This window comes from Fukomys damarensis, unplaced genomic scaffold (genome assembly GCF_012274545.1).
Source record: "Fukomys damarensis isolate Sample0158 unplaced genomic scaffold, DMR_v1.0_HiC HiC_scaffold_16, whole genome shotgun sequence".
Lineage (NCBI taxonomy): Eukaryota > Metazoa > Chordata > Mammalia > Rodentia > Bathyergidae > Fukomys > Fukomys damarensis.
In genome coordinates, this window is record NW_022900928.1 from 11,841,732 (window position 1) to 11,859,769 (window position 18,038).

General features: G+C 39.2%; 1 protein-coding gene across 3 annotated transcripts in view; it reads left to right on the forward strand.

Moving 5' to 3' along the window:
- Uevld (UEV and lactate/malate dehyrogenase domains) overlaps positions 1-18,038 on the forward strand; it is a 40,622-nt gene that overhangs the window by 11,270 nt on the left and 11,314 nt on the right. For all 3 annotated transcript variants that reach the window (XM_010615123.3, XM_010615126.3, XM_010615125.2), the window contains exons 4-7: positions 2,776-2,939; positions 7,600-7,735; positions 8,251-8,369; positions 12,520-12,622. In XM_010615123.3, the coding sequence (XP_010613425.1) occupies positions 2,776-2,939; positions 7,600-7,735; positions 8,251-8,369; positions 12,520-12,622 (522 nt within the window). The remainder of the gene's footprint in view (positions 1-2,775; positions 2,940-7,599; positions 7,736-8,250; positions 8,370-12,519; positions 12,623-18,038) is intronic.

Sequence of the window (18,038 nt, forward strand, 5' to 3'; positions counted from 1 at the left end):
TTTTTTTGACATAGGGTCTCACTATGAAATTCAGGCTGGCCTTGAGCTCACTGTGACATATTTTTTTGGTACCGGGGATCAAACTCAGGACCTTGCACTTATGAGGCAGGCAGTGGCACCACTGAGCTAAATCCCGGACTTGAACTCACTATGTAGCCCAGGCTGGTCTCAAACTCTTTGCAATCCTCCTGCCTCAGCCTCCCAAATGCTGGGGTAACAGATGTGTGCCACTACACTGGGCTCTGGTTTGTCTCTTTTTCTTTTTGGTACCTGGAATCGAACTCAGGCCCTTGCACTTGCAAGGCAGGTTTTGGAACCACTGAGCCAAATCCCCGGCCCTGGTTTGTTTCTTATTATCCCTCTAAAATTGTGTTATGGAGATGATGACCCTTTTTCTTCATGTACTCATGTACTCATTCTTTAGAGATGTGTATTGTCTAAGCTTTATTTATAATTTGTTTACCTTGAATTGTGTTTTTGTTTTTGTTTTGTGGTGTTAGGGATCCAAATCAGGGCCTCATACATGCTTGGAAAGTGCTCTATCACTTAGCTATACTTGCAGGCCCCAATTCTGATTTTACATCCTTTGTGTGGACCTGCTTTTGTGGCTTCTGCTGTTACTACTGCTGTTGGTATTCACACGTGTGGGGGGCAGGGAACAGTATATATGTTTTCTAAAATAACCAAACCTCTAATGTCTCTTTTGCTTCCGCTATTTTAAAATAGCTGAAAAAAAATGTGATCATTGAGATATATTCCCAGCCCTTAATTTATATTCTTATGATAAAGTTACTTTAAATCTAAGGACACTGTACAAACACTTCTCATTTAGTGACTGAGTTCCAGTCCTACAGCTAGGTCCTTAAATGAATGAATTGGTCAGTAAGTGAGGAATTGTGTATACGATGTACATTACAATATCCAGAACAAAAAACTAGTCAAAGGAAACTCCTCCAACTTGGTGGCTTTGCTTTTATTTGCATAACTCTTACATGCAGTACTGTAATGTGTAGTAGAACATACAACTACAGTACTATACTGTACAGTATAACCAGCAAAAATTACAGTACTGTATAAGGTGTACTGTACCCCCCAAAAGACACTGAGCCTTTATTAACAAGATGTACAGACTGTAAAAGAAAGGTCCTAAGTGTGAGCAGTACGCCTCGGTTGTAAGTGCACAAGTCATTAAACAGATAGGTTGTTAAACAAGGAATATCTGTGCCAGGCTCTGATTATTTTGGTCAGGGTAGTGAGGCAGATTAGGGTGTGGCCACATAGCTGGGGAAATGGATGTGACCTGTCAGTCACAGAGATCCAGGACGCTTAAGCCCATGCCCTGTACCTGGGACCAATCAAAGAAAGCTGTCTTTGGTTCTTCTGGGCCAAAATCAAGCAGGTTTTTGATAGGACACCCTTGATCTGACTTCTGCAAATAGGAGGGATTGAAGGGAGGGGAGGGGAATGGGGGAAGAAAAATAAGAACCAAAATAGATTATGTAAAGGTGCAAAATTCCCATGATGAATGTCATTATATTATGTACCTAAAATGTACCAATAAGGGCCTGGGATTTAGCTCAGTGGTGCCGCTGTCTGCCTCAAAAGTGCAGCTTCCTGAGTTTGATCTCTGGTACCCCCCGCAAAAAAAATACCAATAAAATTAATTTTAAAAAATAAAGAAAGACATATGCAATATGACTATAAACGCAGGAATAAGCATTAAGAGATTGAATAGAATAGCTAAGGTAATTAACTAGATTTCTAGTCTAAGTTTACTTTTCCTTTATACTGCAAGGCTTAGCTTTGGGTTTCCTGGCAACCAAAGTAGAGTTTTTGGCTCTTGATTGGCACAACCCATGTGGTTAAAATTCGAAAAGCATGCATTCTTTGCTATTCTCAAGTAGTTTATGTCACTGCAGTGCTGAAGATCAGACCCATGCTACGTTAAGCACTCTAAGTTGAGCAACCCTAAGCCATTCAGACCCTTCAAGCCATTGTTTTGACTTCTTGTAGTTATCATTCACAGGACCAGCTTCCTCTTCTGTACATGCCGGAGCGGAGCGCTTCCAGAGGTTGCGTTTCTATGGTGTTTCCAGAAGATAGACTGTTTGCGTCAAAATCTTCTGAGTGTGTATGTGCAGGTGACAGTGTATGTAAGGTTGTTAAAAATGCAGATTTGGGGCCTGCATCCCACATCTATTAAATCTCAGTCTCTGGAGATTCCAAGAAACTGCATGCTTTTCAGGCACATGGTGACTTGATGTACAGTAAAATTTAAGAAGCTCAGCTTATGTGCTAGTAGCTGTAATTACTGAGCACCATGAGCATAGGTATCAAATTATTTGATTCATTCATTTTTCACTTTTTCTTACATAAGAAAGTTTTATTAAGTAAGCGGCTAGGATGTTGGCACTATACACGGTGCTGGGGATGTGGGCATGAATGAGACATCATCTTCTCTAGAAGTTGACAGTGTAAGAGGAAAACAGACTGGTAAGTAAATGATCTCAGTGTAGAATAAATACAACCAGAGAGGTTAGGTTAGACAAGGAAAATTACTTAGAAAAGATGTTATGTCCCCAATTCTTGGTAAGTATGTACTGAATTGGATTGGATTGTGCTATGCTGGTGCTCTGAATAAGCCTGGCTTTACATTAATCCTTTATATGTAAACTTGATTAGACTTTCTGTTTTTTAAAATGCCACTGAGCCACATTGTGACTATAAAGTCTGTGCGTCATTGTTGTTTGAAGATGTGTTGCTTGTTTCCTACAGGTCACCAGTATAACATACCGGTTCGTTTCTGGATTTTGGATTCTCATCCTTTTGCTCCTCCCATTTGCTTCTTGAAGCCAACTGCAAATATGGCAATCTCAGTTGGAAAACATGTGGATGCTCAAGGCAGAATATACTTGCCCTATCTCCAAAACTGGAGCCATGTAAGATCAATTTGGATTTTTTCAAAAAAGTTTTTATTTTTCTGAATGAATTATACTGCATTTTCTTTCAGTGATATTCTTCATATGATCTTTCAAAGTAATTTGAAATTGAACTATCTAGGGTCACCCAGTGCTCAGCACCTGTATAACGCTGTGGTCTCCAGGTTTGGCGCCAGCTGTTGTTTTGCTTCTTGTCCTTTTATAGCCATTTACCACTTGAAGAAGCATGTGAAAAGCTACTGCCCAAGATATTGGGGCGTTATTGCTTAGTTTTTCCCGATTAAACATTTTTTTACATAAGCCGGTTTGGTGGTACACCGCTGTAGTCCCTGCACCCAGGAGGCTGAGGTAGGAGGACTGATGTGAGTTCGAGGACAGCCTGGGCTACACAGTGATTTAAAGAAAAAGGATTTTTTTTTTGGTACCGGGGATCAACTCAGGTCCTTGCACTTGCAAGGCAGGCAGCGGCACCACTGAGCTAAATCCCCGGCCCAGAAAAAAAGATTTTTATGACATTTATATATTTACTTATTTGTAATTTGTCTGTTTTTGACCTTTGTGTAAGTTGAATCAGACAATATGTAATATTCTGTGATGCAGTTTGTTCTAAGTGAACATTAAGGTTTTGTTGTTTGCAATGCTGGGGCTCAAACTCCATTTCTTGTTCATGTTAGGCAAGCACTGTATCATTGAGTTACTCCCCTGGCCTCAGCATTAAGTGTTTTGTTTGTTTGTTTGTTTTATTTTGTTTTGGTACCAGGGATGAACTCAGCGGACCTTGAGCTTGTGAGGCCGGTGGTGGCACCACTGAGCTAAATTCCTGGCCCTGTTTTTGTTTTTGAGACAGGTTCTCACTGTGTAGTTCAGGCTGGCCTTGAATTCACAATAATCCTCCTACCTCAGCCTCCTGGGATTATAGGTGTTCACCACCAAGCCCGGCCTCAGCATTGAGGGTTTTGTTTTTTTATTTTGGTACCTGGTGTCAAACTCAGGACCTTGCACTTGTGAGGCAGGCGTGGTGCCACTGAGCTGTATCCCTGGCCGAGCATTGAGTTTTTAAAATTTATCCTCATTGATGTATAGAAGAGCAGTTTATTTGTTTTACAAGTCCTCTTGTTATGAAATTTTATGCACGTTTCTTATTATATTAAGATAATAATAAGCTGTTTTTGAAATGTATGGTTCCCTAATGATCCAACATAAGGTTATTACATAATAATATATCTCTAAATTGCTCTATAATAAGAAATGTAATATGGATTTTCCTTAAATATAAATATTGTTTATATCTTAAGTATCTTTAATGATTTCCTAATGACACATTATTGGGTCAAAGGTTTTAAAATATTTTTAGGTTTCCTTGTGTATTGCCAAACTTCAAAAAGATGAAGTGTGGCATTTCTGCCATCAGCAGAAATCAGTGGAGAGCAGTAATCAGAGGTCCTATCCTTAAAGTAAAGCTTTGCTTAACTCTGTGTATTGAAAGATGTGCAAGATGCCATTGCTTTTGTAAGTAATTAAAAGCTTTATAAAGGATGGCTATTTTATATGCACTCAGAAGGCTGAAGATCTGGAGCTCAGGGATAGTTGGAGTTGAGTGAGGCTGGAGTAGGAGATGGCATTAGGATATCACCTCTTGTTATATGGGCATATTGTCAAGAGATTTGCAGTTATGAAGCCAGGCGTGGTGGTGCATGCCTGTAATCCCAGCACTCGGGAGGCTGAGGCAGGAGGATCGCTGTGAGTTCGAGACCAGCCTGGGCTACATAGTGAGTTCCGGGTCATTCTCAACTACATAGTGAGACCCTATCTCAAAAAAAACTGAGAGAGAGAGAGAGATTTGCAGTTATGGGAATTTTACTTGGTTTCTATAGTGTTCTGTTTTTGTTTGTTTTTTTTGGTACCAGGGATCAAACTTGGGTCCTTGTGCTTGAGAGGAAGGCAGCGGAACCACTGAACTACATCCCCGGCTTGGTGTTCTGTAGTTTTCCAACATAAAACCTTTAAATGAAGAAAAATGGAAATAGAGAAAGAAAGGATACATGCTGTGTTGTCAGTATTGGAGCTGACTGACTTTACGAAGTTGATGATTTCTTTTCCCCTTGGTACCTTGAATTAAACTCGGGACCTTGAGCTTGCCAGGCAGGTAGCACTGCTGAGCTACATCCTTGGCCCCATTACTTGATGATTTAAATAAGATTGCCACTTAAGTGTAATAAATGGGGCGCGATAAAAATTTCTCAGTTGGAAGGATGAAAGCAGTATCTCAATCTGTTTGTTTGTTGTTGATTAGGACAGGGTTTCACTGTGTAGTTGAGGTTGGCCTTGAACTCACTATACAGCACGGGCCTCATATTCCCAGCAGTCTTCTTGCCTCACCTCCTGAGTGGTGAGATTTATAGCTGTGTGCCACCATGCCCAGCTAAATCTTAATTTTCAGTTACTTGGTTATTTGAGAAATTTAAATCTTTTTCATGTATTTATCAGTCATGTATGTTTCTTCTTTTATGAATTGTCCGTCTACTCTCCTCCCCCTTCGCCTTTTGCTTTCTTTTTTTTGCAGGAGGGGGGTAGTGCTGGGGATTAAACCAGGGCCTTGGGCTAGGCAAGTGCTGTACCTTGAGTCACGTCCTCAAACCATGTTCTGATACCTGTGCCCTGTTGCAGGAATTCATATAACCTATTTCTCCTCTCTGCTTTTCTTTGGCATCTCTTAGTTCTGTTTGTTTAATAAATACTCAGTGATAGTCCTATAATTTAATTGAGGTATTGTTTTCAGCATAGACAGTACTGATTTCATTTTTCTATTCCAAGCTTGTTTATTATAAGCTAAAACTAGTCTTTAAAGGCTAGTACGTTATTCAAGTTTCCCTATTTAAAGTACTATAGGATCTTTAGGTTCCTGACACAGTTGTAATGATATTATATGGAATTTTGGAGATAGAATCCAGAGGTCACGTAGGCCAGGGAGTGCAGTTTCCTGAAGGGATTCATGGAGCTGCATAGGTCTGCAGGATTTAGTTTGGAGAGCTCAGTGGCTTTGTTTTACTTTGTTCAGTTTGGAATATGAACACGAATGCCTGTAGGGCGCTCTTTCCAGTTTGCCACAATAGCCAGCTCTCCAGATTTCCTAATCCTTGGCAGCTTGACACATTTCACATTATCTGCTTTGTCTTGAAAGGTATTTTGGTTAGTTTTTTTCCGCACGGGAGTTTGAACCAGGACCTTGTGCTTGCGAGTCAGGTGTGGTGCCACTGAGCTAAATCCCCAGCTCCCAGGATTTTAGTTTTTATGGCTTTTTTTTATTTGGTACCGGGGATCAAACTCGGGTCCTTGCACTTGCAAGGCAGGTGACAGAACCACTGTGCTAAATCCCCAGCCCAGGATTTTATTTTTTGACTGATGGTATCTTCTTAATTTCAACATAGCAAAACCCAAACTCAGAAATGAAACACTTTTTTTTTTTTTTGGTTTTTTGAGACAGGGTCTGACTATGTAGTTGAGACTGAACTAGAACTCACTATGTAGCCCAGGCTGGTCTCAAACTCACAGCGATCCTCCTGCCTCAGCCTCCCAAGTGCTGGGATTACAGGCATGCGCCACCACGCCTGGCCGAGAAATGAAACACTTTTTAAGTGAGTGTACTACTACCAAATATTCCTGATTATAATAATAAGCATTAGTTCACTCTCATAGCTTGTTTCCATGTATTAGCTCATTTGTATTTCCTAACAGGCACTGGGCTCATTATTCACATTGTATTATCGATAACACTTGAGCTCAGAAAGGTTAAGTGAATTTCATGAAGGTTGTTTAACCAGTTAAAAGAAAACAGTACCATATTGAAAAAATTTTTAAAGGAAATACATTCTGTAGGTTTTAGGGATAGAGGGCATCATGTCTACATTTGATTCTGACTTGATTAAAAAAAAGAAACTAAGAAAGCATATATGATAAAATGTTAACATTTGAGTGATCTGGGTGAAGAGTGCATGTACTATTTTTATACCTATTCTGTAAGTCTGAAATTATTTCAAAATGAAAAGTTAAAAAATATATAGTTCCCAAGCCTAGATATTTTACTACTAAGTGTATTCATTCTGTTTTCCTAACTTTTAGGGATGTTGACAGCATTATTTGCCTTTAATTTTATGGGCTTGTGGAGTATTTTCCATGAGATCTTCAGGGAGAATAGTATATTAATAGAATTTGACTTCATTTTTTTAGTTAAAAGTATTAAAATGACTAAGAGTATCACATAATTTGTGCAGTAACTTTGGAAAAGTGAGAATGTGTTTTGATGATCTGATTATCCATTAAAACACTGGGTGACACTAATCTCAGTTTGTCCAGTAAATTACACATTGCAGTAAAAAGTGGTTCTCTTGTGTTTTTCACTCTATGTAATACACATAACATAGAAAATATGTGTTAATTGGCTATTATGTTACTGCTAAGGGTTCTGGTGAACCACAGGCTGTTGGCAGTTACAAAGTTATTCTCAGATGTCCCACTGCACATGGCTCAGGTCCCTAACCCCTCATTGTTCAGGGGTCAACTCTGCATTCTTTTGGCTAACTCTATGACAGTGTACAGATTTAAAAGATAGTACTTTTCAGCAAAATCGTTGTGTAACTTTTCCTTTGTGTGTATTATACAGCCTAAATCTGTCATTGTTGGATTAATTAAAGAAATGACTGCCAAATTTCAAGAGGAACTTCCCCTGTATTCTCTGCCATCATCCGAGGAAGCTCGGCAGGCAGACTTGCTGGCCTATATTGCAAAAATCACCGAAGGTTTGTATTTTTGTTATCAGATTGCCTGAAGAGTTATGAATTTACAATTTGTCACTAATACCCTTTACTCCTTGCTACTTGATTTCTATAAATCAGTATGTGTGTTCAATAAAAAATTCATATACATCTATCATAAGGTTTTACCATACAATTTCCTAAAGTGTGAAAACTTACTTTATATTGATAATTCTTGTTTTGTTCAAAACCACCTCATACATATTAACGATCCCAAACCTTTTTCACTATATATTTACATACTTTTTTGACTTATTCAGTACCCTGGACTACAAGACCTGTAGTTCTTATTGCTTCTTCTTGAGAATAAAGAGAGAGACTTATGCTTGGAAAATCTCAGCAGGTATAGACCAAAGCAGTACGAATCAGAATGTTTTTGAGAACTATGGAAACCTGACATTTTTAGAGTCTTCTATTAAAATTTGATATATTTTTTAAAGATTCCAAACAATCTTTGGTATTTTTATTGAATTCTCAGAATAACCCCCTTTTCTTTATAGGTGTCTCAGATATAAACTCAAAGAGTTGGACAAGTCATGAGAACAAAACAGCCAATAAAATTACTGTGGTTGGAGGTGGAGAGCTGGGCATTGCCTGTACGTTAGCAATTTCAGCAAAGGTAGGTGAGCACAGTAGTTATCATTACTTCTGCCATGGTGCCACCATACTCTTAGGCAGTTTAAATGTTAAGATCCAAAAAATAATGGCTTGATTTTGTCATTAGGACAAAATATAGTAGGTTGACAAAAAAAAGCTTAGAGCTCTTATCAGTGATGTTACCTCTTAATTAGTAGTTAACGTTGAATAGGCTTTGAAAAAGTGATTTGAACAATGAGCTCATCGTAATGCAAGGGGAGCTTCAAGCTGACCTTCACCGGACTTAGTCACAAGTTCTTTTTTGTTTTCTGAATCATGCTACTTCAGTTAATCTTATTTAAGGTAATATTTAATTTCAGTTCTTTCTAAAATTATTAAAGAAAAGAATTGCCTTATATAATTATTTTCTTTTAGAATCACAGTTTGAGTTAATATTTTCCATTAGTTTATGATTTACTTTTTGTCAGTCTTCTTTTCTCAATCCTTTCTAAATACATTATTTACATAAAGGCTTAACAGCACTTCCAGAGAGGTGAGAGACCTGCCTTCGCTCGCCCGTGAGCAGCACATCTTGTGCATCATCTGAGAGATGGAGCCTAGAACACTGCAGCGTCACGCCATGCATTTATTTGGTGGCTGACAGTTTTTGTTTTTCTACTGTTATTGTTTTGCCTTCTAAATTCTTCCCTTTCCTTTTAAGACTCACACATACCCTGAAAGTAGGTTCTACTTCAGTAAATAATTAAATTATGTCCAAGAAGAGCTATAGACATTTAAAAACTGGCTGCTCAGAACAATATACGCTAATTTTGGGTATATGATAGTTTCATTCTCTTTACCTTCTGTCTGAATACATCATATATACGTATATACATATATGTGTGTGTGTATATACATACATATATATCATACCCTGAAAGTAGGTTCTACTTCAGTAAATAATTAAATTATGTCCAAGAAGAGCTATAGACATTTAAAAACTGGCTGCTCAGAACAATATACGCTAATTTTGGGTATATGATAGTTTCATTCTCTTTACCTTCTGTCTGAATACATCATATATACGTATATACATATATGTGTGTGTGTATATACATACATATATATATATATAAGCTAAATCCCCAGCCCTACACCATTGTGTTTTAATTGGAATTTGAGTTGTGTTCAGTTCACGATTATTAAATGAAATGCTTCTGTAAACATTCTTTTGTAAGTTGCTTATTTTCCTATCTGAATTAGTTTCTTTGAGGAATATACCATCTCAAAAACGGTACCACCCCGGGAATTAGCTCAGTGGTGCTGTGCCTGCCTCAAAAACAGTACCAGTACGCCAGTGGACACAGGTTATTTCAAGACAAGACTGCTCTTCAGAAAGGCAAAACTAGTGTATGCTTCTAACAATAATGTGGATGTCAGTATGAGTTTTGATGTCCCTACTAGTGTTGAGTCTTGTTAATTTTATTTGTATTTATGTCTTTTTTAAAAAAACATGAGAAAGCACCTCAAAGTCAAAGTCATATCTCTTTTTTTTTTTTTTTTGGTACCAGGGATTGAACTCGGGTCCTTGCACTTGCAAGGCAGGCCACCGAACCGCAAAGTCATATCTCTTGACCATAGGAAGACTCTCACACACTATTTGGCTGTGAACTCTTTTTTTTGGGTACCGGGGATCGAACTCAGGACCTTGTGCTATTATTACTAGGGACTGAACCCAGCTAGCAGAGAGAGGCTACCTCTGAGCTATGTCTCCACCCCTTTTAAAGTTTTATTTATTTATTTATTTATTTATTTATTTCCAGTATGAGGGATCGAACTCAGGACCTTGCACTTGTGAAGCTGGTGCGGTGCCATTGAGCTAAATCCCTGGCCCTTACAATTTTAAATGGTTCCACTTTTTGCAACTTTAGTAGTTTGGTCCTAATGCAACAATAATAGTGGTTCAGTAATGGCAGTGGTAGTAATGAAAGTAGCGAAGTAAGTGCCCTTAGCTAAATGCTAACTAGGTGCCAGGCACTTGTCTAAACATTTGACTCATTTTTTGCAACAACCTAATTGCCTAGGCAGTGCTTTTAGCTGCCATTTCTCAAATGAAGAAACCAAGACATTGGGAGTTTAGCCAACTTGCCCAAAGTTACACTGTTAATAAATGGAGGAGCAGCATTTGCAGACAGGTCATCTGCAGACTAGAACCTGTACTCTTTTTTTTTTTTTTTTTTTTGGTGTGGGGATCGAACTCCGGTCCTTGCCCTTATGAGGCAGGCAGCGGAACCACTGAGCTAAATCCCCGACCCTAGAACCCGTACTCTTAATCCATACTGCTCATACTGTACCTCTCAGACTGGCAACATTCATCTTCTAAGATTTGTTAAAAATGCATAATCTTACTGGCGTAGTGGTGCATGCCTGTAATCCCAGCACTTGGGAGGCAGAGGCAGGAGGATCGCAGTGAGTTTGAGGCCAGCCTGGGCTACATAGTGAATTTAAGGCCAGTCTGTACTATATAGCAAGACCCTGTCTCAAAAAACAAAGAAACAAAAACAAAACAAAACAAAAAAAGAAATGCATAATCTTACTCTAAATCTGCATTTTTAGTGAAATCCTGATGATCCATACACTTCACTGATCCTTCAAAGCTTGAGCAGCTCTTCTCTAAGCCCCTATATTATACTGCTCTATGATGAACATTTTGGTTGATTTTAACTTTTTTAATATCCTTATACATACTTTATTATTTTTCACATGTTCTAATAAATTTGCAGGATAATTTCTGTAAATGCAATTGATGGATTAAAGAAGTTGTTAAATTGAGATTTTAAAATGTTTTAGAGGCAGGGACATGGGGAAAAAAATGAGAACCAAGATCTGTCATGTAAAGGTACAAGATCCCAATGGTGAATGTAACTGTACTGTATACTTAAAAAGTACCAATAAACTCAATGAGAAAAAAAATGTCTTAGATTGGAAATTGTCAAATTATCACCAGTATCATTTGTACCAGTTTATTCTCACATCTATAATGTATGAGAATACCTATTTCCCCACAGTTGCTTTTATTAAACATTTGGACCTTTGTGTGTCTGATAAATAAAAATTTCCTAATGAGTGTGGCTAACAATAAAGTGAATAGCTGTGATTTAGAGGACTACTATATACCCATCCTGTATCATATAATTAATCTCACAGCCATATAAAATAAGGTTGCCAAGTGTTACATAGCTAACCGATAGTACAGTGATGTTTTCTCAGTCATTGTGCTTTCTGTCTGTAGTCATCTGGCACTTTTACCCCAGCATGCTCAAGTATTCCACTGCTTTGGAAAAGTCCTACAAACTCTAGAAGCTTCGTAGTGTTGCAGTCAGTCCTCCATGCTACTCAGGGAGCCATTTGTGGGAATGTGGAGTGTTTTCCGTGAGCTCTCCAGAGAGGATACCATTTGACATAGAATTTGATGCTAGATTTGTGGCTATTCCTCCACACCCTTTTAAAAAGAGAAACTGGCATTAGTTTTGACTTTCATGCTAGGAATGAGATGCTAAAATAGTCCCCCAAACCATTCTAAACTTTCAGAATGGAAAGTATGACATCAAAATGAAATATAAGCTCAGGAGCAGTAACAAACTTTTTTATTACATATCCCATCAAAGAAACCAGCCACCTGTCGCTTCTGAGTTAAGCCCCGTTAGAGTCTGGTTTTTGTAGCCAAACTTTTTCTTTCTTTTTTTTTTTTTTTTTTTTAGTACCGGGGATGATCAAACTCAGGTCCTTGTGCTTGCGAGGCAGGCGGCGGAACCACTGAGCTAAAGTCCCGGCCCTTTGTAGTCAAACTTAAGTGATCACATTATTTGAGTTCAGAATTTCATCACTTTTATTGCTGTGGTGTTACTTTTACTTCTGGAAGTTCACAAGGACTCTGTTAGCTCTTTCTTCTCCCTTTGCCCCTCAGTACTGAGGATTGAACCCATGGAGTGGGTTTTATTCCCAGCCATTTTTCCCCCCCAGGACAGGGTCTCACTAAGTTTTCTTCGGTTGGACTCAAACCTACATTTTGCTTGTCAGCTTACCTAATAGTTGAATCACAGGCTGTGCCTGGCTAGCCCTCATGCCTTAATGAATTTAAATTGAGTAGCCACCTGGTGTAATGCTGTTCATTTTCTTATTGTACTGTACAGGGCATTGCAGATAAGCTGGTCCTTCTGGACTTCTCAGAAGGGCCTAAAGGAGGGACCATGGACCTAGATATCTTCAGCCTGCCTAATGTGGAGATCAGCAAAGGTTTGGTTATTGTTTGATTATTCTACTTAAAGTTGTTTGCTTTACTTGCTCTTGAATTTGAGTCCTACATTTGGGGGGTGGGCTCTGCTAGGGACCGAGTCCTATAATTTTAATGCTGAAAAGTGTCTTGAAAATCACCTGGTTCAAATCCTTCATTCTACATATTAGGAAACAGCGATTCAACTGATTTAAGTGATTCACCCTGAATCATACAGAGATTGTAACTAATTATGTTAGGAAGAGTCAAATGAACATTTTATCTCTGGCATTCGTCAGATTAATCTCTCAAAGTTCAGTTATCTCATCTTTAAAGTGGGAATAGTAATATCTACTTCTTGGTATATAGAAATGTTAAACCAAACATATTCAAAATATTTTAATAAAAACAAATATATATCAATAAATAGAAACTTTAAATGTTAAAACAATTATTTGGGGGGCTAGGGATTTAGCTCAGCGGTTCAGTGGCCTGCCTTGCAAGCACAAGGACCCGAGTTTGATCCCCGGTACAAAAAAAAAACAAAACAATTATTTGCCAGCCCAATGGGAGGTTTTTTTTTTTCTTTCTTTCTTTTTATGAAATGAGGTGGTTCTGCTTTGCCCTGGGTGGCCTCTAACCCCTGGGCTCAAGCAATCCTGCTTCCTCAAATTCTCAAGTTTGAGAATGCACTTGGCTTTTATCTCATCCTTTTAATTTAAAAAATTTGCACCTGTTTTAGTGCCAATTTTTTTTTGGGGGGGTGGCAGGGATCGAACTCAGGTCCTTAAACTTACAAGGCAGGCGGCGGAACCACTGAGCTAAATAAATCCCCAGCTGCACCTATTTTATAACGTCCATGACATTTTAGTACAGACACATTTAAATAGGTAAATTACCATATTTTGGGATATAGGCTTCAAAATACTTTACTGCTGGAAATGCATGATAAAAAAAAAATCAAGAGGCTGTTAAATCAAACATATTTCCTGAAACCTTTGCACTCATTCAGTGATGGGAAACCTTTTAGAGATGAGTGCCCAAACTACAATCCAAAACCCACTTCTTTATCACAAAGTGCCAACGCTGCAACTGAACCTGAATACTGAGGTTTTAGTTTAGAAAAAAACAACTCATACATTAACATCTTTTGTCTTTAAAGAAAAATAAATAACACACATGCCATGAGTTCGCCACCGCTACTCTGGTTTATAGGTAAGGTCAGATTGTACGTGCTGCGGTCATTTGGCTTTGCCTTTCCTTAGCTCCCTGGATCCCTTGACCATGTCTTCCAGGTAATATTTGAAGCTACAGTCTCACAGCCTGCAAAGTACTAAGAACAGTGGTCAGAAAATTGGAGATTATACCTGTCAGATACAAAAATTGGGTGTTAACAGTTTTTGTTACAGCTTTTGTTTTGGGTGTTGCAGTCTTAATTCCTGTAGGAGACGCTGGGTTATTTTTGGTTTCCGGAAAGAGTGCTGTAGTTGCTTTGATGAGGCTCCCTTTGGGAGCTGGGTATTCTCTTGTGCCTATCATTTCCAGGTACTGCAGTTCTTCAGGGACCTCTTATATCATCTAAATTGCTTTAAGGGACTTTAGTACATGGACCCTGGAGCCTGTGATCTGTTTCAACCTGAGGAAATTGTTTCTTCCTATGTGTCTCATTAAGCATCAGTGACTGTTGCTTCAGATGTGTGAAGTAGATGTGCGGTGCATGGTGCAAGCCACCAAGTAGGGACATGAATTAACTCCTGAAAGTTGAATGAGTGAGTGTACATCATCTTGGGGCAAATTTCCTGTTCTCAGTAATAATTTTTTTTGTGTTTTGAGGCAGGGTCTCACTGTGTAGTTGAGACTGACCTGGAACTCACTATGTAGCCCAGGCTGATCTCAAACTCACAGCGATCCTTCTGCCTCAGCCTCCCAAGTGCTGGGATTATAGGAGTGTGCCACCACGCCTGGCTCAGTATTAATTTTGGTTGTATGCTTCTGATGGTGCTCCGTTTCATTACTGTTACATGGAGTAATTTTAAATGCAATGGCAACACCTTATATGTGTATGATATCAGGAAGTAAATTGATAATTTGGGGAATTAAAGCTCATTTGGAAGTTTTAGTAATGCCCCATCATGCCATTCACAAATGATTGCAACTGACGGGTCATTCTAGAGTTATGTTTTTCTCCATTTGGATTTTTAAAATAGCTACTATAATATTTTGGGGAGAGATTTACACATGATCATGCAAACTCCTATACATTTGTATGCATAAATAGTTAGGCTTGTGTATGCATGAACTGAACCTGGGAAAATACTAATAAATCATTCAGTTGCTTTGGGAGTCAGAATGAGGGATCTGGCTATGCTTATTTTTTTGGCACAGAACCACATACTGTTCTGATTTATTTAAAGCCCTTTCTTTATTGTGTTATAGACATAACATAAAATTACCTTTAAGAACTTTTGGAACTAATAATGTGTATTGTGTACATTCACACTGTTCTGCAGTCATCACCATTATCTGCTTGCTAGAGCATTTTCATCACCCTCAGGGAAACTGTAGACACATTAAGCCTACAGTTGTTTCTCGGTATCTGTGACGGATTGGTTCCAGGACCCCCATAAATAGCAAAATCTACAGATGTTCAGGTCCCTTACATAAAATGATGTAGAGTTTGCGTCTAACCTACTCACATCCTCTTTACACTTTAATTCAACTCTAGTTACGGATATGTAAATGCTGTGTAATCCATTGCTATACTGTGTAGTTCAGAGAGTAATGATGAAAAGGGAAAGTCTGTATGTGTTCAATGCATTGTTTTCTTCTGGCAGTGCTGGGGATTTTTCCCCCACTACTTTGGATCTGCAGTTGGTTAAATCCATAAATGTGGGCCCACGGATGGGGGCCCTACTGTAAATGCAATGATACAACGTAGCCTTTTGTGTGTGGCACCTTCCGCATGGCATAGTGTTTCCAAGGCTCGCTTGCAGTCAGCGTGCGTCGGTGCATTCTTCCATTTTATGGCTGAGTACTGCTGCATGTTACGGAGACAGAGCATTCGACCTACCTGTAGATCAGGGGTGTACATTTGAGTTGTGCCTTTTCACTGTGCTGCTGTGAAGAGTGCTTCTGTGAACGTTCAGGTGCATTTTTTAAAAAACACCCGTGTCCAGTCTTTTGGGCAAATACACTCAAAAGTGCAACTGCAACTGCTACATCTGGCATTCTGTTTAAGAAGAAATAAATATTACACTTTAACTTTTTGGGTTTTTTTTTTTTTTGTGTGTATTGGGAATTGAACTCAGGACCTTGTGTTTGTGAGACAGGCGGCTTAATCCCCAGTCCAAGTTGTGTGTGTGTGTGTGTGTGTGTGTGTGTGTGTGTGTGTGTGTGTTTTTAATGTAGCACAGGCTAGATTCTTCCTCACTATGTAGCTCAGGCTAGCCTCAAACTCACAATCTTCCCCTCACTATCTTCCTCCTTCAGCCTTCTGAGTGTTAGAATTATAGTCATGTGCCACCATGCCTGATAAAAATCTTTCTTTCGGTACCGGGGATTGAACTCGGGTCCTTGCGTTTGCAAGGCAGGCCACCGAACTGCTGAGCTAAATCCCCGGCCCATAAAAATCTTTATGAACAGCACATAGAAATATACATAGCTTTATCTGTTTCTTTGAATACCTTCATATTATTTCATCATATGGACGATTATTCAACATACCAGAGCAATGAAAATATTTGCACTATTTTTAGTATATTTAGACTTCTACGAACTAGAATACTTCAGCAAGTCTTCACACTATTTAGACATAATTATTAGATAAAATATATCAGTAATTCTTTAAAGTGAACTTGTATTTCACAACATCATCCTCGTAATCTGAGAACACTGATAGAGTGGAGCATGCGATTCTATTTGTTGGGTCTATTGCCACACTTGCTATTGGATTTGAGAATCCCTGGTATAGGTGTGACTATGCACTGGTCCAGGGCCTAGAATTTGAGAACCAGTGGCTCAGCCGGAACAGAAGTTTCTTTCTGAGTTTGTATACTGCAGGAGGAAACTGTGCAGTAAGTGAGTGGTAAAGTTTGGAATTGACCAGGTAATTATATATATATATATACGGTTTACCAAAACCTGGCTGTGCATCACATTCGTCAGGTAGCTGCATTCCTGAAAGCTATTTCTCCTTACCTCATTAAAAGAAATCTTCAGAATGTGAGATAATCTGCATTTTTATTAATTGTCCTCCGTAATCCGTAAGTACCCAACCTAGCCTGTAAGAACTGCTGTGGGAGGTTGCTAGACATGGAAGGCTATATATGGACAGAAGCTGCTTAAGTTTTGATGAAAAGAAGCACACGTAGGCCAGGTGTAAACAGCAGTTCAAAACGAGAGTAAAAAGGCACTGTGTGGTTAATAACCTGTTGTCTTAGTTACTTTTCTCATTGCTGAGACAAAATACCTGACACTCAAAAGTTAAAGGAGGAAAGGTTAATCTGGCTCACAGTTTGTAGAGAGGTTTCAGTCTGTAGTTGACTCACTCCAAGGCAGGGTGGCATGGCAGAGGGGCATCACAGAAGAGAAACAGTTCATGGCAGGCAGAAGGGAGCAAAGCAGCAAGTAACAAGCAGCAACAAGCATGACCTTCTTTCTGTCCCTTACATACTATCCAGGCTACGCATCCTTGTAACGGGTAGCATTCACATCCGGATGGGGCAGCCTTAGTCCTGCTATCACACCCTGAACCAATCCCAGCATCACATCCTTAATCCCAGCAACACATACTAGAGATACCCCCACCTGCCGAAGGCCCCACCTATGACCGCATGAACATTTGGGAGGACATCTAGATGCAAGCCAAGAGAACTGCCCAGACAGTGAAGACCTTTGGAACTGTGGAGAGAGAGAGAGCTACTTTAGGCTGCAAGACTGAGATATGTGCCAGGACTGGGGAGATCAGGCCTACAGAGAGGTGGGGAAAGTGCATGTACCCATTGCTAGGTGACCAGATCTGAGAGGTGAAAAGATAAGACACAGGCGAGCCCTGCTGTCACAGAGTTCATGATATGTTTGATGGAGTTGCTGGTAGGTACAGTGAGAAACAGTTTGAGCAAAATAAAATATAAAAAAAGGACTGGAGGGCCGGGGATTGAGCTCAGTGGTTCCACTGCCTGCCTCGCAAGCACATGGTCCTGAGTTCCATCCCCAGTACCAAAAAATATATATAGGGCCAGGGATTTAGCTCAGGTGGTTCCACCACCTGCTTCGCAAGTGCAGGGTCTTGAGTTTGATCCCCATTACCTAAATAAATAAATAAAACAGATAAAAGTAGCACTGGGCTGGGGATTTAGTTCAGTGGTTCTGAGCCTGCCTCACAAGCGCAAGGTCCCAAATTCAATCCCCGGTACAAAAAAAAAAAAAAAAAAAAAAAAA